The sequence below is a fragment of the Carcharhinus amblyrhynchos genome, chromosome 7, assembly GCF_965287045.1.
Source record: "Carcharhinus amblyrhynchos chromosome 7, sCarAmb.v2.hapA, whole genome shotgun sequence".
In the NCBI taxonomy this organism is placed as follows: domain Eukaryota; kingdom Metazoa; phylum Chordata; class Chondrichthyes; order Carcharhiniformes; family Carcharhinidae; genus Carcharhinus; species Carcharhinus amblyrhynchos.
In genome coordinates this window covers 102,362,566-102,389,711 of record NC_137330.1, presented here as the reverse complement: position 1 = coordinate 102,389,711, position 27,146 = coordinate 102,362,566, and the positions used below count along the sequence as shown (strand labels likewise).

The following is a 27,146-nucleotide window of genomic DNA, read 5'->3' as shown; positions in this document are numbered from 1 at the left end:
CATTAATAAATAAACTTTAATGGCTTTAGTTTGGATATGAAGCTGTTCACAGAAGATGATACAATTATTGATGGTATCTGTGCTTCTATTTATGTCTTCATCCTGCACAAAGATATCCCAATTTGTGTTAGCAAAACAAATTTTCAGGCCTTGAATGACCACATTATCCCATACTTCAACCACTTCCTGGCCAGGTTTTACTGTCTTCAGTTTTTGTTGTTACTTACGGAGGAGATGATTTGAATCTCCAATCCCCCATCAAATCAAAGACTGCTAAGAGTCAAGACTGGAATAAACACATTGATCCAGTGTCTTCTCTCTACAATTTGTTAACACAGCTAGTATAGCTCCAGAGGATCTCTCAATGTCAAGTTGCAGTGGCTTTTATCACCAAGATGATCATCAGTGATTTTGGAGAAGAGGCCCCCTATTGATAGCCTTCACCCTCTCACCTGGCAAGCAACACAGCCTTCAGAACTCATGGCTGTAGAGAGCACTATCTACCCCCTAACTATACAACCCCTACTAGAACTATATTCCTTTTTACTGCCCCCACTTGAATGGCTCACTGTACCATATTACTGTGGCCAGTTTATTTCCCTCCAGTCCCTGCTCTTGTTCACATAACCTAATAGGGCATCAAAATTGTTGGACCAGTGCAAGGAAAAAGACCCCTGGATTGCTACCTTTTGGATCCCCATATCTATCTCGTTCATAGCCATACCCTCCTGTCCCTGACTACTGATTAAATCTGAAGTAACTAGCCTAAGGACTAATTGTGTTAATGTTATATAGTAATGACACAATTTGCCCCTTGTAGCATTCCTCACCCTACTCGAAGCCTATTAGTGACTCTACATGGGGTTTTTTTTTGGAGAAGCAAATAAAAAATTGTTTTGAGATTACTGTGGACAGGATTACACTTCAGTTTGCAGACCATACCATAACACATCTTAACATTTGATCCAAAATTATATCATAAACATGATCTAATACTTTATAAATCATTCATCATCAATTATGGAAATACCAGTAGTTTGTGTAAATCACATAATGAATTTTATCATTCTGGAAGGCATGGGCTTTCAGTAAGTCATTGAGGGTTTGAAAACAACAAAATTTGACAGAAACTGAAAGGTTTTAAATGTTTTGTTGATAGACATACAGTCGTCAGCATATTAGCGACAACCGGCATTAGTCTAGTCTAATGAGCAGCATTTTATAACACAATTTACAGAATGCCCCACAAGCAATCAAATACAACTGCCACCTAAACCTCTTGCAGGGTATTTATTACTGAATTCTACTGCATTAACAGAGCAACTCAATATGCTTGCATTTCCTTCTGAATAAAATGTGTCCTGACACGCAATTCACAAATACAGCAATGCATCTGAAGGTTCAGCATAAAATGCAATTATCTGCTTTTCAAAACTCCCTGGTGTTTTTCCCACACCGGGCAGCATTGTTCATTATTCAGCTATTCCCCACTAAGTAATAAGCAGTTTATGTTTGGTATATGAAATATGTAGTCTTCATATGTATTATTTAAAACCTCGTTTATCTGGATTTGTTTTGTGTTACAAAAGGAGGTTCCCACTGTCCCACTAGGAAATAGGGATTTACAAGTGGAGAGTTCCCATGCAATGTACATTTAGAAACATAGAAAATAGGAGCCGGAAGAGGCCATTCATAAGGACATAAGAAAAAGGAGCAGGAGTAGGCCATCTAGCCCTTCAAGCCTGCCCCACCATTCAACAAGATCATGGCTGATCTGAAGTGGATCAGTTCCACTTTCCCGCCTTCTCCCCATAACCCTTAGTTCCCTTGTCTATCAGAAATCGATCTGCCCGTGACTTAAACATATTCTGCAAGGTAGCCTCCACTACTTCAATAGGCAGAGAATTCCACAGATTCACCACCCTTTGAGTGCAGAAGTTCCTTCTCAACTCTGTTCTAAACTGCGGCTCCCCTCCCCACCTTACTTTGAGGCTGTGCCCTCTAGTTCTGGTTTCCTTTCTGAGCAGAAAGAATCTCTCAACTTCTACCCTATTTAGCCCCTTCATTATCTATAAGATCCCCCCACAGCCTTCTAAATTTCAACAAGTACAGGCCCTATTTAATCTCTTCTCATAAGCTAACCCCCTCATCTCCGGTATCAGCCTGGTGAACCTTCTCTGTACTCACTCCAAGGTCAATATATCCTTACGCAAATAAAGGGACCAAAACTGCACACAGTATTCCAGTTGCAGCTTCACCAGTGCCTTGCACAGTTGCAGCAAGACCTCCCTGCTTTTATATTCTATCCCCCTCAAGATAAAGGCCAACATTCCATTCGCCTTCTTGATCACCTGCTGCACCTGCAGACTGAGTTTTTGCAATTCGTGCACAAGGACCCCCACCCAGGTCCCTCTGCACCGTAGCATGCTGCAACTTTTCACCCTTTAAATAATATTCCTTCCTACTATTATTTCTACCAAAGTGGATAAACTCACATTTGCTAACGATATACTCCATTTGCCAGGTCCTCGCCCACTCACTCAGCCTATCCAGATCTCTCTGCAGACTTTCCACGTCCTCCACGCAATTTGCTTTTCCACTCATCTTCGTGTCATCAGCAAATTTTGTTACCCTACACTCAGCCCCCTCCTCCAGATCGTCTGTGTATATGGTAAACAGTTGAGGCCCCAGCACCGATCCCTGCGGCACTCCACTAGTCACCAACTGCCAACCAGAAAAGCACCCACTGATTCCAACTCTCTGCTTCCTGTTAGATAACCAATCCTCAATCCACGCTAACACCTACCCTAACCTTCTGCAGCAACGTTTTGTGAGGCACCTTATCAAACGCCTTCTGGAAATCTAAAAACACCACATCCACCGGTTCCCCTCTGTCTACCGCACTAGTCACATCTTCATAAAAATCCAGTAAATTCGTTAAACACGACTTCCCCTTCATGAATCCCTTTCAGCCCTTCAAACATTTCCTTCATTCATTATGATCATGGTTGTTCATCCAACTCTGATCCCGCCTCCCCCTCTCCTTTCTCTTTGATCCCCTTCACCCCAAGAACTATATCTAACTCTTCCTTGAAACATACAATGTTTTGGCCTGAACTGCTTTCTGTGGTATTGAATTCCACAGACTCACCACGCTCTGGATGAAGAAATCTTTCCTCATCTCAGTCCTAAAAGGTTTAGCCCTTATCCTTAGATTATTACTCCTGGTTCTGGGGACCCCCACCATCGGGAACATTCTTCCTGCATCTACCCTGTCTAGTTCTGAATGAATTTCATAGGTTTCTATGAGACCCCTTTCATTCTCCTGAATTCAGCAAATATAATCCTAACTGACTCAATCCCTCCTCATATGTCAGTCCCACCATCACAGGAATCACTCTAGTAATTTTTTGCTGCAATTTCTCTGTAACAAGAACACCTTTCCTCAGATAAAGAGACCAAAACTGCGCACAACTTTCTTGGTGTGGCCTCAACATGAGCTTGTATAATTGCAGCATGATATGGAGATGCCGGTGTTGGACTGGGGTTGCAGCATGACTTCCTTGCTCCTGTATTTGAATCTTCTCACTATGAAGGCCAACATAACATTTGCCTTCTTTACTGCCTGTTGCACCTGCATGCTTATCTTCAGGAACTGGTGTACAAAAACACCCAGGTCTCATTGCCCATGCTCCTTTTGGGGGGAAAATTTGCCAATGCTATTCAGGGGGGTTTAAACTGATTCAGAGGGGGGATGGGAACCTGAATTGTAGCTCTAATGTACAGGAGGATGAGAATAGGGAGGTCATGGATAAGGTTTCTAGGTCACAGCAGTGTATTGGCAGGCGGGAGGGTGGTTTGAAGTGCGTATACTTTAATGCGAGGAGCATACACAATAAGGTGGACGAACTTGCAGCCTGGATTGGTGCCTGGGACTTTGATGTTGTGGCCATTTCAGAGACACGGATAGAGCAGGGACAGGAATGGTTGTTGCAGGTTTCGGGGTTCAGGTGTTTCAATCAGAGCAGAGAAGGTGGTAGGAGAGGGGGAGGCGTGGCATTGTTAGTCAAGGACAGTATTACGGTGGCAGAAAGGACGCTTGATGTGGACCTGTCTATTGAGGTAGTATGGACTGAGATTAGAAACAGGAAAGGAGAGATCACACTGTTGGGAGTTTTTTTATAGGCCTCCAAAAAGTTCCAGAGATGTAGAGGAAAGGATTGCAAAGATGATCCTGGATAGGTGTGAAAGTAACAGGGTAGTTGTTATGGGGGACTTTAACTTTACAAATATCGATTGGAAAAGCTATAGTTCAAGCACGTTAGAGGGGTCAGTTTTTGTCCAATGTGTGCAGGAAGGTTTCATGACACAGTATGTAGATAGGCCAACAAGAGGTGAGGCTACATTGGATTTGGTACTGGGTAACGAACCAGACCAGGTGTTAGACTTGAAGGTAGGTGAGCACTTTGGTGATAGTGACTACAATTCGGTTACATTTACCTTACTGATGGAAAGGGATAGGCATATAGCGAAGGGCAGAAGTTATAGCTGAGGGAAAGGTAATTATGAGGTGATTAGGCGAGATTTAGGATACATAGGGTGGAGTAGGAAATTGCAGGGGCTGGGGACATCTGAAATGTGGAGTTTATTCAAGGAGCAGCTACTGCGAGTCCTTGATAAATATGTACCTGTCAGGCAGGGAGGAAGTGGTCGAGCGAGGGAATCGTGGTGTACTAAGGAAGTTGAATCTCTGGTGAAGAGGAAGGAGGCTTATGTAAAGATGAGACGGGAAGGCTCAGTTAGGGCACTGGAGAGTTATAAATTAGCCAGGAAGGAGCTAAAGAGAGAGTTAAGAAGACTCTGGCGGATAGGATCAAGGAAAATCCTAAAGCTTTCTACAGGTATGTCAAGAATAAAAGATTGGTTAGGGCAAGGTTAGGGCCAGTCAGAGACAGCAGTGGGAAGTTGTGCGTGGAGCCTGAACATAAGAAATAGGAGCAGGAGTAGGCCATCTGTTTTTGACAGACAAGGGAATTAAGGGTTATGGGGAGAAAGCGGGAAAGTGGAACTGATCCACTTCAGATCAGCCATGGTCTTATTGAATAGCGGAGCAGGCTCGAAGGCCTAGATGGCCTACTCCTGCTACTATTTCTTATGTTCTTATGAGTCAACCAAATCCAACAGCGAGATTTCAACCTTGAACACGTTCTTAAACAGGCAATTTCCTGTCAAGTATATATTAGTGCAATTTATATTTTTTGTTCTAGCACCAGAACATAAGAAATAGGAGCAGGAGTAGGTGATCTAGCCCCTCGAGCCTGCCCCGCCATTCAATAAGATCATGGCTGATCTGTCGTGGCTCAGTTCCACATTCCCGCCCTCTCCCCATAACCCTTAATCCCCTTGCCTATCAAAAACCTATCAACCCGCGTCTTAAATATATTTAGCGAGGCAGCCTCCACCACTTCAACGGGCAGAGAATTCCAGACATTCACCACCCTTTGAGTGAAGAAGTTCTTCCTCAACTCCGTTCTAAACCGCACCCCCCCCCCTTATCTTGAGGCTGTGCCCTCTAGTCCTACTGTCCTTTCTGAGCAGGAAGAGCCTCTCCACCTCTATCCTATCCATCCCATTTATCATCTTATATGTCTTAATGAGATCTCCCCTCATTCTTCTAAACTCTAACGAGTACAAGCCTAGTTTATTCAGCCTCTCCTCATAGTTCAACCCCCTCAATTCCAGTATCAGCCTAGTAAACCTCCTCTGCACTCCCTTCAAGGCCAAAATATCCTTGAAGAGATAGGAGAGGCACTGAATGAGTATTTTTTGTCAGTATTCACGCAGGAAAAAGTCAGTGTAGTCGAAGAGAATACTGCGATACCAGATAGTAGACTAGACGGGATTGAGGCGGTGTTGGCAATTCTTGAGAGTGTGAAAATAGATAAGTCCCCTGGACCGGATGGGATTTACCCTAGGATTCTCTGGGGGGCTAGGGAGGAGATTGCAGAGCCTTTGGCTTTGATCTTCATGTCGTCATTGGCTTCAGGTATAGTGCCAGAAGACTGGAGGATTGCAAATGTTGTCCCCTTGTTCAAGAAGGGGAGTAGAGACCATCCTGGGAATTATAGACCAGTGAGCCTTACTTCTGTTGTGGGCAAAGTTTTGGAAAGAATTATAAGGGATAGGATTTATACTCATCTAGAGGGAAATAAATTGATTAGGGATAGTCAACACGGTTTTGTGAAGGGTAGGTCGTGCCTCACAAACCTTATCGAGTTTTTAAAAAGAGGTGGATACGGGTAAGGCAGTTGACATGGTGTATATGGATTTTAGCAAAGCGTTTGATAAGGTTCCCCATGGTAGGCTATTGCAGAAAATGCCGATGCATGGGATTGAGGGTGATTTAGCAGTTTGGATCAGGAATTGGCTAGCTGATAGAAGACAGAGGGTGGTGGTTGATGGGAGATATTCAACCTGGAGTTCAGTTACAAGTGGTGTACCTCAAGGATCTGTTTTGGGGCCGCTGCTGTTTGTCATTTTTATAAATGACCTAGATGAGGGTGTAGAAGGATGAATTAGTAAATTTGCTGACGACACCAAAGTTGGAGGAGTTGTAGACAGTGAGGATGGATGTTACAGTTTGCAGAGGGACATAGATAAGCTGCAGAGCTGGGCCGAGAGGTGGCAGCTGGAGTTTAATACGGAAAAGTATGAGGTGATTCACTTTAGTAAGAGTAACAGGAGTACAGAATATAGGGCTAATGGAAAGACTCTTAGTAGTGTTGACGAGCAGAGCGATCTCGGGGTACATGTGCATAGCTCCCTGAAAGTTGGCACCCAGGTTGATAAGGTTGTTAAGAAGGCGTATGATGTGTTAGCTTTTATTGGTAGAGGGATTGAATTTCGGAGCCGTGAGGTCATGTTACAACTGTATAAAACTCTGGTGCGGCCGCACTTGGAGTATTGCGTACAGTTCCGGTCGCCGCATTATAAGAAAGATGTGGAGACATTGGAAAGGGTGCAGAGGAGGTTTACCAGGATGTTGCCTGGTATGGTGAGAAGGTCTTATGAGGAAAGGCTGAGGGACTTGAAGTTATTTTCATTGGAGAGAAGAAGGTTACGAGGTGACCTGATTGAGGCATACAAGATGATCAAAGGATTGGATAGGGTGGACAGTGAGAGCCTTTCACCTCGGATGGTGATGACTAACACAAGGGGACATAGATTTAAGTTAAGGGGTGGTAATTATAGGTCGGATGTCAGAGGTAGGTTCTTTACTCAGAGGGTAGTAAGGTCGTGGAATGCCCTGCCTGCAGCAGTTGTGGACTCGCCAACTTTAAGGGCGTTCAAATGGTCAGTGGATAGGCATATGGATAACATTGGAATAGTTTAGGTTAGAGGGTCATTAGATTGGTTCCACTGGTCAGCGCAACATCAAGGGCCGAAGGGCCTGTACTGCGGTGTAATGTTCTATGTTCTCTCTTGATTTATAACCAGATAATAATCTGCCTTCCAGTTTTTGCTATCAAAGTGAATAACCTCACATTTATCAACATTATACTGCATCTGCCTACATCTGCCCACTCAGTCAGCTTATCCAAACCAGACTGAAGGATCTTTGCATCCTCCTCAGTTCCCCCTTCTTAATCTGCATATTTGGAGGTATTACATTTAGTTCTCTCATCTAAATCATTGATATATATTGTTAATAACTGGCGTCCTAGCACCAATCCTTATGGTACCCCACTAGTCATGGCCTACTATTTGGAAAATACTCATTTATTCCTACTCTTTGTTTCCTGTCTACCAACCAGTTTTTTATCCATCTCAATACGCTACTTCCAAACCCATACCCTTTAATTTTACACGCTAATCCCTTACATGGGACTTAGTCAAAAGCCTTCTGAAAGTGTAAATAAATCACATCCACTGATTCCCCTTCATCAACCTTTCTAATTACATCCTCAAAGAATTCTAATACATTTGTCAAGCATGATTTTTCTTTTGTAAATCCATGCTGATTGTCTGACTTTACTACTGTTTACCAAGTGCTCTGGCATAAAACCTTTGAAAATGGACTCTAGAAAATTTCCACTAACAATGTCAGGTTGACTGGTCTATAATTTTCTGTTTTCTCTCTACCTCCTTTTTTAAATAGTGGGGTTACATTGGCTCCCCTCCAATCTGTAGGAACTTACAACAACAATGTGCATTCATTTGGCACCTTTAACATGGTAAAATTACAATCCATCTCTTCACAACTGATGCAAACTCTTAAGTCTTTCTGAATTTTTTTAAAAGCAATTCCAGGTTGCACAAACTTCTGAAAAAAATTACAAATGTCCCTTACAGTACTGCATCCAGGTCTTTGTACTGCATCCTAACTCACACCAAGTCCCATTCACCAACCCCCCATGTGCTTGCTGATTGACATCAGCTCCCCATTGAGTAATGCTTTGGTTTTAAAAATTCCCTTCACCATGGCCCTCCTTAGCTCTATGGTTTCTTCTAGCGCTTTAAACCTCAGAAATATCTGCAGTCCTCCAATTCTAGCTTCCTATGCATCCCTGATTTTAAATGTTCCACCACTGACAGCCGTGCTTTCAGCTGCTTAGGCCCTGAACTCTGCAATAGCCACCCCTGCCTCTCCTCTTCTCCTTTAAGACGGTTACTCAAAACTATTTCTTTGAACAAGCTATGATCTGGAGGGAACCAAGTGTAGGGTGTCGAAATTTGCTGATGACACCAAGATTGGAGGAAAGGCAAATTGTGCGGAGGGTGTGGAGAGTCTACAGAAGGATCCAGATAGGCTGGGCGAATGGGCCAGGAATTAGCGAATGGAATTTAATGTTGGCAAGTGCGAGGTGGTCCACTTTGGTAGGAATAATGGTAGGAAGGATTATTACTTACGTGGCGAAAAACTGCTGCAGGCGACGGTGCAGAGGGACCTTGGGGTCCTTGTGCATGAGTCGCAAAAACCCAGCTTGCAGGTGCAGCAGGTGGTCAGGAAGGCTAATGGGATGCTGGCCTTCATAGCGAGGGGGATTGAATATAAAAGTAGGGAGGTCTTGCTGCGGCTGTATAGGGCATTGGTGAGGCCGCAGCTGGAGTACTGTGTGCAGTTTTGGGCGCCGTACTTACGCAAGGATATTTTGGCCTTGGAGGGAGTGCAGAGGAGGTTTACTAGGCTGATGCCGGAGTTGAGGGGGTTGAACTATGAGGAGAGGCTGAATAAACTAGGCTTGTACTCATTAGAGTTTAGAAGAATGAGGGGAGATCTCATTGAGACGTATAAGATGATGAATGGGATGGATAGGATAGAGGTGGAGAGACTCTTCCCGCTCAGAAAGGACAGTAGGACTAGGGGGCACAGCCTCAAGATAAAGGGGGGGCAGTTTAGAACGGAGTTGAGGAGGAACTTCTTCACTCAAAGGGTGGTGAATCTCTAGAATTCTCTGCCCGTTGAAGTGCTGGAGGCTACCTCGCTAAATATTTTTAAGACGCGGGTTGATGGGTTCTTGATAAGAGAGGGGATTAAGGGTTATGGGGAGAGGGCGGGAATGTGGAACCGAGCCACGACAGATCAGCCATGATCTTATTGAATGGCGGGGCAGGCTCGAAGGGCTAGATGGCCTACTCCTGCTCCTATTTCTTATGTTCTTATGTTCTTTTAGTCATCTGTCCTAATATTTCCATTTGAGAGATCTTGTTTGATGATGCTGCTGTCAAGCTCTTTTGACATTTTCTTGAATAATAAGAAACACCGGTTTATGTGAACTGGCAGCACCTGACCTTGAAGAACTTCCAATAGGAAGGACGGTAATAAAGAGAACGCAGGTGCCCAGGAATAAGGTTGCTGCAATGGGGGAAGAACAAAAATGGCACATTTACGATGAGCTGTGCATGTAACAGTGAAAAGGAACAGATAGCTGAAGACAGAATTAGAGTGGGCACTATGAATTAGACAATCCACTGCTATGCTTCAGTTTTGCCAGAGCAAACCAAATTATTTAACTGGGTTTATTAAAGGAGTCAGCTAAAGGAGTCTCTGGTGAACCTGTGCCATCAAAAGTATCATGAACTTAACTAAGGAAGTTCTGCAGGACAGTCTTCAGGAAATTTCAAAGGAGCGGCACCCCTATTGCAGGAACCACTATGTTTCACCTATCACTGCAACAGGTCTACAGCAGCTGCCATCTCTCTGGCCGTACACTTAACCCTGGAACATCTGCATAATGGAGACACTTATGTCAGATTCCTAATAATTGACTACAGTTCAGCTTTCAACATCATTATTCCTACAAAACCCATCTCTAAACTCCTAGGCCTAGGGCTCCACTCTTCCCTCTGCGACTTAATCCTGAACTTCCTAACCCACTGACCACAATCAGTAAGAATAGGCAAAAACACCTCCTCCGCAAACATCCTCAACATCGATGCCCTGCAAATCTGTGTCTTTAGCCCCTTACTATAGTCCTTATACATCTACGACTGTGTGGCCAAATTGCCCTCCAAATCCATTTTCGAGTTTGCTGATGACACCACCATAGTGGATCGGGTCTCAAACAATTTTGAGATGAGTACAGAAGAGACAGAGAATCTGGTGAATTGGTGCAACGACGATAATTTCTCCCCTAATGTCAGTAAAATGAAGGAGATAAATCATCAACTTCAGGAACCATAGTGGAGAACATGGTCCTGTCTACATCAACAGTGAGAGTTTCAAGTTTCTAGTTGTCCAGATCACCAATGACCTCCCTCCACACCAATGCAACAGTTAAGAAAGCCCATCAATGCTTCTACTTTCTCAGGAGACTAAGGAAATTTGGCATGTCCGCTACGATTCTACTGACGTTTATAGATGCACCACAGAAAGCATTCTTTCTGGTTGTGTAGCAGCTTGGTATGGTTCCTGCTTTTACCAAGACCTCAAGAAACTACAAAGGGTTGTGAACGAAGCCTAGTCCAAATCAGCCTCCCATCCAGTCACTCTGTCTACACTTCCCGCTGCCTCGGAAAAGCAGCCAGCATAATTAAGGACCCCCATGTGTAATGACTTCACTCAGGCCATTTGGGTTGACCTATTGGAGTATGAACTCCCTGAGTAAGGATCCAATTGATGGCCAATCAGGAAGTCTTTGCCTTGTACTTAACCGGGAGTGACACCCCTGGAGATAGACTCTGTGTACTGCTGTTAGAGTTTGTAAATAAAGGGATTTTGGTGAAGGGACTTCTGCCTCTGAAGACTTATTACACCATGCACCCTGGACATACGCTCTTCCACTATCTTCTATCAGGAAAAAGATACAAAAGTCTGAGGTGATTCGAGGTCCCAATCTATTGGGTGAGAAAAGTGAGAGGTCTTGACATACTTGATTGAGTCAGAAAGACTGCGAAATTGCACATGGTGCTACATTTGTGTGGGAAGTGATGCGAATGCTTGTAATCTCATGAAATAGTCTTTGCTGTTCCATAAATAATTTACAGTTTGTATTGACTGTAATTTGCCACTTAATTCATGTTTCATTGACATGAATTCTGATTTACGTTGAAGCACAAAGAGTGAAATCTTGTTGGTAATTTCTTAATTTAGTCAATTTGGTTATTTTAATTCAGGGATCATAGCAATGGGAAGTTGAGTTTTGGATGAACTCAGGTTTATTTTAACTGGAAGATGGGAGGCCGGTACAGTGAGCATTACGGGGAGGTGATGGCCTAGTGGCATTATTGCTAGACTATGAATCCAGAAACTCAGCTAATGTTCTGGGGATCTGCGTTCGAATCCCACCACAGCAGATGGTAGAATTTGAATTCAATAAATCTGGAATTAAAGATCTACTGATGATCATGAAACCATTGTCGATTGTCGGAAAAACCCATCTGGTTCACTAATGTCCTTTAGGAAAGGAAATCTGCCATCATTACATAGTCTGGCCTACATGTGAATCCAGAGCCGCAGCAATGTGGTTGACTCTCAACTGCCCTCCAAGGGCATTTAGCAATGGACAATAAATGCTCGCCAGCCAGCAATGCCCATGTCCCACAAATGAATAAAAAAATTGAATAATCAAGTCTCAGGGCAACAAAGATATGATGGAAGTGTAAGCACATGAGGCGAGGCAGAGACAAGTTGGGTGGTATGAAAAAGTGGAAATATGTAGTCTTGGTGAAGAAGTGATATGTGGCTGGAGGCTCATTTCAGGCTAATATCCATCATCTGGGTCAGCCTCAGACAATTACCAGAGAGAGGTATGGCGGTGGTGGCTCAGAAACTGAATCTGCAGCAGGACATGAAGACAACATTTTGTTGGAGAGAAGTTCTGCTCATCCAGTGCTGGATGTTAACCTTGATCTACTGATAAAGTGCTGGTAGTAAGCCAAAGCAGACACAGCTGGTAGCACAGTATACACAGTAAAAAGTCTGACAACACCAGGTTTTAGTCCAACCGATTTATTTGATAATACTCACAAGCTTTCGAGGTTTCCCTCTTCGTCAGGTGAATGGAGAGTTCTGGCCTCAGACAGAGCATATAAAAAGTGGAAATATGTGGTCTTGGTGAAGAAGTGATATGTGGCTGGAGGCTCATTTCAGGCTAATATCCATCATCTGGGTCAGCCTCAGACAATTACCAGAGAGAGGTATGGCTGTGCTTTATATGCTCTGTCTGAGGCCAGAACTCTCCACTCACCTGACGAAGAGGGAAACCTCGAAAGCTTGTGAGTATTATCAAATAAATTGGTTGGACTAAAACCTGGTGTTGTCAGACTTTTTACTGTGTTTACGCCAGTCCAACGCCGGCATACCCACATCAGCACAGTATACATCAGGGTAGAGCATAAAGTGCATCTTCCCACTACTGCCATTTCAATCCATTCTCTCTTACTTCTTTACCATGCTGATAGCTGTCCCATTTGATCCTATACTTAAAATGAAGGAAAGGTTTCTCATCATGCCCAGCCCATCACTCTCAGGTGCTGAAACAAGCTGACCATCTCAGTCCAGAAGAGATCTTTTATCTTTGCTGCCAAAACATTTCCCATCCTTGTTGACTACAACTCTAGACTGGAAATCCTGCAGATGGCACAGATTCCCATCATTTTCTGGAGTGCTCCCTTATGTCACATTTCATATTGATACTGAATTTATATTTTTTTCCACGATATCTCAATTGCTTTATTTCTAGCTAGTGTTACCTGGAGATTGCCTTAGTTTCTTGCAATTTCCAAGTAATCATCAGATCTACTTAAGAGAGCGCATCCTGTTCTAAAACCTTGGTTAAATGCTTGTGCAACAGTGGTTAGAAACTGTAATCACATCCATTAGTGATCACCCTGTCAGGTGGGACAATTTTGTGCACCAGCCTTCTGAATTGAAAAATAAACACAAAGCTATTTAAAAATAGTTCTGCCCTCATCTCCTCTACAAACCCTTCAAGATGCAGGAGATGTACGACATATCAGCTAACATTATCAGCTTCCTTGTGGATAAACCTGGATAAGCTAATCGCTTGACACCATGTGCACACGTGTCTATGTGTCTGTGTATATATGTGTGTCTGTGTGTGTATGTGCATGTGTGTGTGAGCTTGTGAGTGCACGCATGCACGTGAATGTGTGTCTGTCTGTGTCCTCTCCAAGACCCTCCACCTGCAGCATTCGTGGGTGGGCTATCAGGATTGAGAAACAGTTTATTATAAATCAATCCAATTCCCGATACTTGTACAGTCTTCACACAACAAAGAGACAGTGAGATCCATTTGAGCTCATTCACATAACAAGAAAATCCTGTCCTCCCCCACACCTCCCACATACTTACCTGCTTTTCAAAGTTCACAGCTGCCAACAACTGAGGGGTGGTTGTGGGATTTGGGGTGGGGAAGGGAATGGTTGGGTCAATGTGCATTGGGAGAGTGGGGAGGGAGAAGCAATGAATGCCACATCCACTGCTGCTCTCGATCCATTGGCTGACATTTTCTTAGTGCTGCTGTCTGTGTTCATTAATTTCCAAAATTAGCCTTCAAAGTTAAAAGCTGTGCACAAACATGCACCTATCCCTTGGGGTAGTGTTACCAACTGAAGTCGGACACATTCCTGGAGGTGCCACCGCATGAACACCTGCCTCTTGCCACCCTGCCCCAGATAGCTGCCACTGAACTCCCAATGTGTCCACACCTGTGGTTCTCACCTTCTCAAGCCATTCAGAAGACAATTAGACTCTTCATGATCCAACCAGGTAAATTTTGACTCAAACAGCTCTATTGCAGATATTTGTATTCAAAATGACCATATTCATAGAATCATAGAACTCTACTGTGCAGAAGGAGGTCCTTCGGCCCATCAAGTCTGCACCAAACACAATCCCACTCAGGCCCTACCCCCATATCCCTACATATTATACCCACTAATCCCTCTAACCTATGCATCCCTGGACACTAAGGAGCAATTTCTTAGCATGGCCAATCAACCAAACCCGCACATCTTTGGAGTGTGGGAGTTATGTTTCAAAGATTTATTGTTTCAAAGACTTTTTTTTGAAAATACACAATTTTAAAGAAATGGCCCAACTGATGTTTCCTCTCAGATTGCTTGTAGCAGCATGTTGTGGATTTGTCTCTATTTTTGGAGCCCTAAAGGCAATCTGGAGGGCAGTGGTGGGGTAAGGGGGCGATTGACAACCAGACCCCAAAGTCCTGCATGTAGCAATATTGTTGACCATTTCTCTTAATAAGAGTTCCAAATTTAAAAGAAAAATCATCTTTGCTACCAAATCATCCGCATCAAATACATATATGGATACACCTGACCATGTTGTAATATTTCACTATAAAGCTGCGTATGTTGCACAGCAATCAGTGTCTCTCTTACAACAAACCCTAACAGCACATCTAGAACCTGGTTCAGTGTCGCACGACGCCAAGTTATAGTCCACCAGGTTTATTTGAAATCACAAGCTTTCAGAGCACAGCTCTTTCAAAAGGTGAAGTCACTTCACTTGACGAAGGAGCAGTGCTCTGAATGCTTGTGATTTCAAATATACCTGATGTCGTGTGATCTCTCATCTCGTCCACCCCTGTCCAACACTGGCATCTCCACATCTTGGTTCAGTGTTTTCTCATCTCCCCTCTGTACAGGTATAATTAAGACCCTTACCTGTTGGTGGTTTCAGCATGGGTGGTGGGATCAATGGTACAATGATGGGGACATTCCCATGATCCTTTGATCCAGCTGGTGTTTCCGAGAGCCCGTTTCCTGCAGTCATTCCTGGAAAGCTTGAATTGGAGTTCGATGGCGAAGTAATAACACTGTCTTCAGATAATTTTAGTTTTGGCAAGGAGTTTTCTACAAATAACATGGAAGGAAAATAAAAAACCATTATTAAACATTTATAACATGTTCAAGGACCAATTATCAACTGTGAATTTCAACTGAAGTTGCCTCTATGGAACTAGTCAGCTGCTCCACCAGCAGCTTAGATTTTATTTGACAGAATAATTTTACTGAGTGTTTTATTATAGGACATTTGAATTGATAAATGACCTCTTAGTCTTCACTCAGTTTTATATTATTTTAATTCAATAGCTGAAATTACTGGGAACTGTAAGAGAAGGATGGCATCAGTAAATACTACTGCTTCCAAGTATTCCCTTCTCTCAGTGCAGCACTGTCTGGAACCAAGTATAAGTGAGTGTTTCAGGCACTCGTTATAGCAGGGCACAAATACTCTTTTTATTCATTCATGGGATGTGGGCGTCACTGATTGGGCCAGCATTTGTTGCCCATCTCTAATTACCCTTGAACTGAGTGGCTTACTAGACCATTTCAGAGGGCATATAAAAGTCAACTACATTGCTGTGGCTCTGGAGTCACATGCAGGCCAGACCAGGTAAAGAAGGCAGACTTCCTTTCCTAGAGGATATCAGTGAACCAGATGGGTTTTTCAACAATCAGCAATAGTTTCATGGTCATCATAAGATTCTTAATTCCAGGTATATATTTTTTTAATTGAATTTAAATTCCACCAGCTGCCGTGGCAGGATTTGAATCCAGGTCCCCAGAACATTATCTGAGTTTCTGGATTCATAGTCTAGTGAGAATTCCACTCGGCCATCACGACCTACTAAACTAAATGCTAAACTATGCCACAAGTTAACAAACACAAGTTTATCAGATAAAAGCAAAATACTACGGATGCTGGAATCTGAAACAAAAGCAGAAGAATGTTGGAAAATCTCAGCAGGCCTGATAGCATCCGTTGAGAGAGAGCCGAAGTTTTTACTTGAGATAACCCTTTGTCAGAGTTTCAGTTTTCCTTTAAAGTAACATTACCGAGCATTGTGCCAGAGCCCAACCATTATGCGGAGCTCGACTCAATCATCTTTTTTAGATTCTCATTTTATCTATTAATATGCAGATTGAGTAATATAATAAATCAGTTACGCTTTCTATCTTGATGAAGAAACGTTCAAGAGCTTTCTGTAACTGAACTCACCCAGTCTGCAAACAAAATTGTGGAGTGCTGGGAATATGCAATGGAAAAGTTACTTTTGACACTCTTGCTTTAATAATTCCTTCTTACAGACTAATGTGGCAAAAACGAATGAACCTTTAAAATTCAAATTAAATTCTGAGGGTCAAAATATGAATCCCATAAGTGTTGGAGTGTTGAATAACAAATGTATAGAGCAGTGAGTCAGTCTCTCTTCATTGTTCCCTAGATTAGAAAAATGGCTCTAATTTTAAAGTACTTTTCTTCTTTTTATTCGTCATGGGACATGGACATTACTGGCTGGGTCAGCATTTATTGCCCATTCATGATTGCCCTTAAGAATCAACCACATTGCTGTGGCTCTGGAGTCACATTTGGCCAGACCAGCTAAGGCTAGTAGATTTCCTTCTCTAAAGGACATTAATGAACCAGGGGGTTTTTTAAAACAATCAACAATGGTTTCATGGTCATCATTAAACTTTTAATTCCAGAATTCAAGTTTCACAATCTGCCATGGTGAGATTTGAACCTGGGTCCCCAGAGCATTAACCTGGGTCCCTTGATTACAAGTCAAGTAGCAATACCACTGTACCAATGCCTCCCCTTAATGCTGCAATGTGCATAGGGCATCCCGAGGTTGTGATATAACAGCCAATATTTGCAATTTCTTTCTCTTTTTCCCTGTAGTATTACAGATTCAACAATTCTTGTTATCAGAATGAGTTCCAGAATCTCAGAAAATATTAAGCGAGCAAACAGCAAGCCAGCATCTTTATTTTTCATCTAAAAAAAAATCAAGACTGTTGAAATAACCAACTGTGTTGTGGTGCCTCTTAATGATGCAGTGTTATAACAATAGAGGTAAAGGTAAAGTCACCATAGTCCCAGATGACCAAAGTCAGTGACTTGTGAAGATTTAACCTGAGGATCACCACACCCCAGACAAGGAGCAAGGTTGAGAAGGCAGGGTCTTCACAAATAACCTCAGAAGGTACGGGAATTGAATCCATGCTGTTGGCAGCATTCTGCATCACAAAGCAGCCATCCATCAAACAGAGCCAACTGACCCCAGTAACCCTGCACGGAAAACCTAACAGCATTCAGGGTCAGCTAACAGTCACACACCAATAATATCGATATATCCACTGCAGTGCAGAAATTTTGGATGGAGAGATCTGCTGATATTAAATTGATGGCACACAACATGGGAAAGCCAGTCACCTCACCTCTTGGTACATAGCAGTATATTTATTCACTATTCGAATGAGTCTTGATAACACCACAATTTATTGCCCAACCCTAATTGCCCCCTTCCACCTTCTTGAACTGTTGCAGTCCACATATTGTGATACAACTACTGTTAGGAAGTTCCAGAATTTTGACCCAAAAACACTAAAGGAATGGTAATCTTGTTCAGGGTGATGCGGGACTTAACCCTTATCCTCAAACGGTGGGTGTTCCCTTGTTCCAGATTCCTCAGCCAGGGAAAACAACTTCTTCGTACCTAACGTGCGGAGCCCTTCCTTACCTTGGAAGTTTCATCGAGATCACCTCCGATTTGTTTCAACTCAGCACAGCCTCTCATTGTAGGGTAATACTCTTATATCAGGAACCAATCTACTGAACGTTCACTGTATTGACTCCATATTTAAGGAAGGCTATATTTGCATCGGAGGCCAAAATTTCATAGTACCCTCCGTGCTTGCTCACCAAAGCCTTGCACACTGGAGCAAGACCTCTTTACTCTTGTACTGCAATCCTCTTTCAACAAAGGCCAACATGCCATTTAGCTTCTTAATAGTTTGTTGTACCTTCATGTTAATGTGTTTCATTTCTTGTATGAGTGCACCCAAGTCTCCCTCAGCATCAACATTTACAAATTTCGCACCTTTTAAAAAGTATTCTGCTTTTCTATTCTTTTGACTGAAGTGAATAACTATACAGTTCCCCATCATCTGCAACCTTGTTGTCCACTTATTGAAGCTGTCTACAGATGATATTTCCACACACCCACTCCCCGCGGCTTATGCTTCTCGTCCTGCTGCTATCAATGGAGTTTCCTGTTGTTCATATCCTCCGTTGCCAGGGGACCCATGGCACCAGGGAGACAGCCAGAAAATGCTGTGCAATATTCTTTGCAGTCTCACTGTCTTCCTCACTTCTTATATTCCCACAAGCTGTGTTTCATCAACAAATTTAGATACATTTCACCCTGCCTCTTCATCTAATTCATGAACATAAGAAATAGGAGCAGGAGTAGGCCATCTAGCCCTTTGAGCCTGCCCCACCACTCAATAAGGTCATGGCTGATCTAAAAGTGGTTCAGTTCAACTAACCCACCTGCTCCCCATAACCCTTAATTCCCTTATCGATCAGAAATCTACCTACCTGTGACTTAAACATATTTAAAAAAGTAGCTTCCACTGCTTCAATGGGCAGAGAATTTCAGAGATTCATTACCCTCTGAGAGAAGAAGTTCCTCCTCAACTCTGTTCTAAACTGACCCCCCTTATTTTGAGGCTGTGTCCTCTAGTTCTTGTTTCCTTTCTAAGTGGAAAGAATCTCTCTGCCTCTACCCTATCTAGCCCCTTCATTATCTTATATGTCTATAAGATCACCCCTCAGCCTTCTAAACTCCAATGAATACAGGCCCAATCTACTCTGATAGACAGGGGAATTAAGGGTTATGGGGAGAAAGCGGGAAAGTGGAGTTGATCCACTTTAGATCAGCCATGATCTTATTGATTGGCGGGGCAGGCTCAAAGGGCTAGATGGCCTACTCCAGCTCCTATTTCTTATGGTCTTATGTTCTAATCTACTCAATCTCTCATAAACTAATCCCCTCATCTCCGGTATCAACCTGGTGAGCCTTCTCTGTACTCCCTCCAAGGCCAATATGTCCTTTCGCAAATAAGGGGACCAAAACTGCACACAGTACACCAGTTGCGGCCTCACCAGTGCCTTGTTGCAGCAAGACCTCCCTGCTTTTATATTCTATCCCCCTCGCGATTAAGGCCAACATTCCATTCACCTTCTTGGTCACCTGCTGCACCTACAGATTGAGTTTGTGCAATTCATGCACAAGGACCCTCAGGTTCCTCTGCACAGTAGCATGTTATAACATGAATATAGATTGAAATAGCCCAACACTGATGCCAGCGGCATTTCACTAGTCACAGCCTGCCAACTTGAAAAAGCCTCATTTAAACCTAATCTTTGCTTCCTTTAACCAATGGATGAGAATACAAAAGCCACAGGCATGTACTGCTGAGGCTTTATAAGGCTCTGGGGAGACCAGATTTAGAATATTGCAAGCAATTTTGGGCCCCGTATGTAAGGAAGGCCTTGGTCCAGAGGAGGTTCATGAGAATGATCCCAAAAGAGCAAAATTTAAGGTATGAGAAGCATCTGAAGACTCTGGATCTGGGGGAGATGTTTCCATTAGTAGGGGAGACTAAGACCTAATGGCACAGTCTCAGAGTGAAGGGACGACTCTTTAGAACTGAGTTGAGGAGGAACTTCTTCAACCAGAGGGTGGTGAATCTATTGAATTCATTGCCACAGAAGGCTGTGGAAGCCTGTTCATTGAGTCCAATTTAGACAGAGATAGATAGGTTCTTGATTGGTAAAGGTATCAAGGGTTACGAGGTGAAAGCAGGAGAATGGGTTTGAGAAACTTATCAGCCATGACTGAATGGCAGAGTAGACAATGAATGGCCTAATTCTGCTCCAATATCATATGGTCAATCCTCTTGAATATAGAATCATAGAATCCTTATAGTCCAGAAGAAGGCCATTCAGCCCATCAAGTCAATACTGACCACAATCCCCCCAGGCCCTATTCCTGTAACCCAGTACATTTACCCTGCTAATCCCTCATGGTCAATATACCATAGCCAATCAACCTAACCGCACATCTCTGGACTGTGGGAGGAAACCAGAAGAAACCCATGCAGACACAGGGAGAATGTGCAAACTCCACACATACAGTGACCTGAGGCTAGAATTGAACCTGGGTCCATGCGCTATGAGGCAGTAGTGCTAACCACTGTGTCACATACTGCCCAACATATCATCCCCCAATTCCAAGAGCTCTTAGCTTTTACATGGCACCTTATTGAATGCCATTTGGAAATCAAAGTATAGTACTGTGGTGATCTGGAGTCCACACACTCAGTCTGTGAAGTCAGTGTAGAGACTCAAGGTCTGGTGAAACCCAAAAACCATGAATCTCACCAGTGAGATCGCAATTTCCTCTTTTCACCGCCCACGCCAGCCATGCTCATAATGGGTGAAAACCTAAATTACATCCATGTAAATAAATTTTATTATTAAACACACTCCTCTGCAGATCTTATGTCTCCTTCACAACTTACTTTCTGATCTAACTTTGTGTTGAAAGGGTTAATAATCACATTACTTTAAAAAAAATCACAAAAGCTGTAAGCTGCTAAACTCAGTCCCACAGGGAAAACCATGAGGAAACCATAGGTCCTGATTAAAGCAGACCCAGATAAGTGTCAATAACCATAAAAGTCCCAGTTACACGGGAGGCTTCAGTCACACAACCAACACACAAAACCATTGAATAATGCACAACTGCAGCTCGTCAGTGTCTGTTCTGACAAAAGACAATGAATATGAGGAGTTAACATATCACTGGTTAGACATATGGCTAACATAATCATGTCGGGAAGATAATAGATAAATCGAGAGAAATAAGTGCTTGGTGATATTACAAGTAGGTAGATGTTCACAAGTTGTAACTGGCCAACATGTGTTACACCTTACATGTTACACCTTAAGTAACACTGTTAGTTGTGAGTTGATATAGATAACTTCTGAACAAACATAAATTTCTGATTGGTATATACTAGTTACTTGTAACCAAACCTGAAAGTATAACCGTCTGTGTAATGCTTTATTCAGGGATTTTGGCTGAGCCACCAGCTGGCGTATCAGATCCCTTGTTGCGGTTGAAGTAATAAAGGACGATTTAAAAACTGAAATTTTTCATCTGGTCACTTAAAGGTAACAAAGTTCGAAAGCAGCTGAATATCTCACAACAGTTTCATTGGCAAATCTGGTGACCGTCCCTTCCCAAAAAACCCCACATTAATTAGTCAACATGTTCAGGAGAAGGGCAGAAAGTTGGTGAAGTAATGGTCTGGCTTTTGCTGGAGTGGGACTTTTCATGGTGTACACTGTTAATTTGATTCTCCTCCTCTCACCCGTAAACTCAAATATGCGGTGCCACATGTTAGTGAAGGTGTCAGTTGATAATGGTGCAGCGAGGGCAACAATCCCTTCATGCAAGTCATTTTTACAAGACATTCACTTTCTTTTAGCCATTCCTCTGAATCTTTCCCTTCAATCTCATTGTTTCACCAGTGCTCAGCAGGAGTGTGTACTATCTACAAAATAGCAATTCACCAAAGATCCTCAGACAGCACCTTCCAAACCCACGACCACTTCCATCAGAAGGATAAGGGCAGCAAATACATGGGAACACCACCAACTGCAAGTTCCCTCCAAGCTACTCGCTATCCAGAAATATATCACCATTCCTTCACAGGCACTGGGTCAAAATCCTGGAATTCCCTCCCCTAACGGTATTGTGGGTCAATTCACAGCACGTGGACTGCAGCAATTCAAGAAGGCAGCTCACCATCACCTTCTCAAGGGCAACTAGGGTTGGACAATAAATGCTGGCCAACCAGCAGTGCCTCCCGAATGAATAAAAAACAGATGAGAGACTGTGGATCTCATTGTTCACCAAGGCCCCAGCTACCTTGTTACCCTCGCTGTACCATTATCAGCTGAAACCTTGACTAACGTGAGAGTTTAGGGGTGAGAGGAGGAGAATCGAATTAACAGCGTACACCATGAAAAGTCCCATTCCAGCAAAAGCCAGACCATTACTTCGCCAACTTTCTGCCCTTCTCCTGAACATGTTGACTAATTAATGTGGGGTCTTTTGCCACAGGCAATCAGACAGAATCACTCCGGTCTATTCGACTGAATCTATTTGACTACAGGAGCATCACAGGTGAGTAGAATCTGTCTTCAACCACCCTGCATACACATGCAATTCCAGCAGGGGACTGGAAACCCCTCGCAATCTGAAGTGGGAGCTTTCTCTGGGAGCTACCATGGTCAACTGCAGCACCTAACTGAGTGCAGACCAGTGATTGGGCCTGGAACCTTCCTGAGCCCTGGGGAATAGAAAGGGGACAAGTAAATAGCAGTGACAGATGTTGGCAATCAATGTGCTCTGAACGACTGATGAGCACATTATGCTTTTATGATATTATGATATTCTCACTGAAGAAGTAATGAGTGCTAATCTACAGCTGACAGTATAGATCGGAAGCTAATAACTCCACTTACTTACCCATGAGTTTTTGTGGCTTGCTTTAAACCAATCACATCTGGTGTTTCATTTCAAACAGATTCAGGTACATTCTGTGAAGTTTACAGGAATGAGGGGTGATTATGAAACAATCAAAAGTCTTCAGGGCCTTAATGGGGAGAATGCTTTCCTCAGCTGGAGCGTTTAGAGCTAGTTATCATGAGCCATGGATAAGGCGTTATCCACTTAATACTGAGGGGAGATTGAATTTCTTCATCCAGCACATTTTCAATCTTTGGAATCAGCTATTCCAGGGGTTCAGTATTTGAGTATATTTAGGCTGAGATTGATAGATTTTTGGGCACTAAAGGATAATCGCCGTAATTCTACAACCCTGCCAGCCACGGATTCGGAATGGGCCAGGGGCAGAAAATGGAAACATCCGTTAACCTTGGGCAGGATTTTCCGATCTCTGGTCGGGCAAGGCTGTAAACTCCCGCCCAATGTGTCCAATGTGTCCAATTCTGGGCAACATATTTTAGGAAGATGTGAAGCCATTAGAGAGGCTGCAGAAAAGCACTGCACCACAACATTTACTACCAGCAGGGCTTCAGCTGAAGATTAAAACTGAGTGGTTGAACTGAGTCTCCTTGACAAATGGTTAAAAACAATGAGCAGCACAATTGCAGATTTTGTCCTTCCAAGCTGGAAGAGGAAGGAAGCAGTTGATGCAGGATAAACAGTTTCAGGAAGTCATTCACATGTTGGAGTTTTGTACAAGAGCAATAGAATCGGCTTTGTAGATATTCAGTCTGCGCTTCTAATTTTTGCCACAGAATGGCTTCAATTTAATGCCAGTTTTCACAGATAATTTAAATACTTTGGACTTGTGCTTTGCCATAATTTTCCCATTTAAACGATGAGATATTAGAGTTGCAAGATGACAGTTGGCACGGTGGCGCAGTGGTTAGCATTGCTGCTTCACAGTGCCAGGGACCAAAGTTCAATTCCCACCTTGGGTCACCGTCTGTGCAGAGGCTGCACATTCTCCCCATATCTGCATGGGTTTCCTCTGGGTGCTCCAGTTTCCTCCCACAGTCCAAAGATATGTGGGTTAGGTGAATTGGCTATGCTAAGTTCTCCCTCTGTGCCAGGGGGACTAGCTAGGGTACATACATGGGGTCCAGGGGATAGTCTTGATGGTCCAAATGGCCTCCTTCGGCACTGGAGGATTCTATGATTCTACCCGAACAGGTGCTGGAGCGTGGCAACTAGTGGATTGTCACAGTAACTTCATTGCAGTATTAAAGTAAGTCTATCTGTGGCACTTTTGCTGTTTGTAGTATATAAATGATTTGGAAGAAAATGTAGCTGATCTGAATAGCAAGTTTGCAGGTGATACTCAGATTGGCAGAGTTGCGGATAGTGATGAAGATTATCAGAGGGTATAGATATAGGATATAGAGGATATAGATTATCAGCAGGATATAGATAGGCTGGAAAATTGGGCGGAGAAATGATAGTTGGAACTTAATCCAGACAAATGTGAGGTGATGCACTTTGATACAACCAATTCAGGTGGGAGTTATCAAATAAATGGCAGAACTATCAGGAGCGTAGATACACAAAGAGATCTGAGAGTACAGGTTCACAGATCCATAAAAGTGGCAGCGCAGGTGGAAAAGAAAGCATATGGCATGCTTGCCTTCATCGGACAGGACACTGAGTATAAACGCTCGCAACTTATGTTGCAGTTGTATAAAATGCTGGTTAGGCCATATTTGAAATACTGTGTCCAATCCTGGTCACCTCACTACATGTGGGGGCTTTGGAGAGAGTACAGAAAAGGTTTACCAGGGTGTTGCCTGGTATGGAGGGTATTAGCTATGAAGAGAGATTGAATAAACTGGGATTATTCTACTGGAAAGACAGAGATGAGGGGCGACCTGACAGAAGTTTATAAAGTTATGAGAGGTACAGATAGGGTGAACAGTTGGAAGCTTTTTCCCAGAGCAGAAATGACAATTAAAGGGGCACAAGTTCAAGATAAGGGGGGAAATGTTCAATGGAGATGTGCAGGGCAAGTTTTTTTTTTACACAGAGGGTGGTGGGGGCTTGGAATGCACTGCCATGTGAGGTGGTTGAGGCAGGCACGTTAGCCACGTTTAAAACTTAACTTGATAGACATGTGAACAAATGGAGAATAGAGGGATGTAAGTGGTTGGTCTGAATAGATAAACATGATCAGCGCATGCTTGGAGGGCCGAAGGGCCTGTTCCTGTGCTGTACTGTTCTTTGTTCTTTGTAATAAATAAATACAGCACAGAAGGAGGCCATTCCTCCCATCAGGCCTATGCCAGCTGTGAATGAGTAATTAGTCCCACTGACAGTGTTACAGTGTTAAGTGAATAAGAAAAGTTAATCAGAACTTAGAGAAGCATTCATAGCAAAAAAAAATGGTGACTGGTATCAAGTCATCTCAAAAAATAAAATCACCAGAAGTCAGTTTTTTATCAGAACATGTCATAATTCCTGATTGTCCTTGTTGGAGGACTTATGGGCTCTGATGTTGAAAACCCACGAAAAGTCAGGTCTGCAATTGTAATAAGGTCAGGGTTTTATTCCTCCTTTATGTTACATTATGCCAAATGTAGGTACTGCCAACAGTATCCTATAAATGTAACAGACTATTACTGGGGAGTTCTCTGGCAGGCCACATGTTCCACAAATGGAATGATTGATGACACAATGGATGTAAATTACATCTGCACAAAGCTAAGAGGAAAACAGCACCAAATCTTTTGCAGGGTCAGTGATTTTCACAGGTCTTTTCTTATTGGGGAAAATTGCAGAAAAGACACAGACACAACACCACATACCTTTTAAACCACCCTGCAAATGCCAGCAAGTGCATTTCGAAGATAATTAAATCATATTGTTGGAAGTGACGTTAACAAATTCAGGACATTATTATAGATTCTGGAAACAGTAGTCATTTGGGAATCAAGCAACAAGCTTAACTGAAGGCCAGCAGTCCCAATGGTTTGCAGTTTCACTCACTATTCCTTACCCTGTATATAATTCAGACGCATTTCTCTGCAGTGTACAGGAGTCTCTGTGGAATCGGCAATTCTACAGAACACACAGCTGGTGACTCAGGTACAGTTCTCCAGATTTGTTACCCAGCTAATGGTGCTGAAACAGATATCCACCCTTTCCCCATCTAATAACACATCTTGCCCATCAGTACAAAGGATGCATACAAGAAAGCAAGAAGGCATGTGCCACTAAAATATTCAAACTTTTGATGTGGTTTAATAGTTGTGATGAATTTGTTTGCTCATCAAGTTTAAGAATGCCAGGTGGTACAGGGAAGTAGACAGGCCCTTGCCATCCAGTGTCAGCACTGAAGATTAAGTAAAGCCCCCTCCATTCATTACCAGCAAGCATGCATTTGTTTTAAGCTTAAGTTTATTTGTGTCACAAGTTGACTTACATTAACTCTGCAATTAATTTTCTGTGAAAATCCCCTAATTGCCACACTTCATTGCCTGTTTGGGTACATTGAGAGAGAATTTAGCATGGCCAATGCACTTAATCAGCACACCTTTCAGACTGTGGGAAGAAACCGGAGCACCCACAGGAAACCAATGCACGCACAGGGAGAACATGCAAACTCCATAAAAACAATGACCCAAGGCTGGAATTGAACATGGGTCCCTGGCACTGTGAGGCAGCAGTGCTAACCACTACGTCACCCTGCTGCCCACAATAGCACTCTCTAGCTGCTTCAAGCTTATTTTGCCCCCATTTCCTATCTCCTGCTATTTAGTTGCAAATTGAAGATGATTGTGTGCTCTAGGTCTGCACAAAAATGCCAGAAGGAGCTATCTGCACACACTTCCTAGAATACAGAAACAGGCCATTGAGCCCAAGCAGTCCATCTTGGCATTTATGCTGATCATATAACTCCATCAGCATAACCCTCTGTCCCCTACACCCACACATGCTTAGTTTATTCACTTCAACTGTTGTCAGAGGTAGTGAGTTCCATATTCTCGCCATTTTTCTTCTGATTCAATTGAATTGATTTAGCATTGTCACATGTATTGGGATACAATGAAAAGCATTGTTTCTTGTGCGCGATACAGACAAAACATACTGTTCATAGAGTACACGGGGGAGAAGGAAAGGAGAGGGTGCAGAATATGGTGTTGCAGTTACCAGTAGGGTGAGGAGAAAGATCAGCTTAATGTATGATAGGTCCATTCATAAGTCTGATGGTACCAGGGAAGAAGCTGTTCTCGA

General features: G+C 43.0%; 1 protein-coding gene across 11 annotated transcripts in view; it reads right to left on the bottom strand.

The window, feature by feature from the left end:
* sobpa (sine oculis binding protein homolog (Drosophila) a) overlaps positions 1-27,146 on the bottom strand; it is a 327,837-nt gene that overhangs the window by 169,768 nt on the left and 130,923 nt on the right. For all 11 annotated transcript variants that reach the window (XR_013887035.1, XM_080192849.1, XM_080192848.1 and 8 more), the window contains one exon: positions 15,151-15,339. Coding sequence is in view for 10 of the 11 variants with exons in the window: in XM_080192849.1 (XP_080048975.1) it covers positions 15,151-15,339 (189 nt within the window). In the remaining variant the exon portion in view is untranslated. The remainder of the gene's footprint in view (positions 1-15,150; positions 15,340-27,146) is intronic.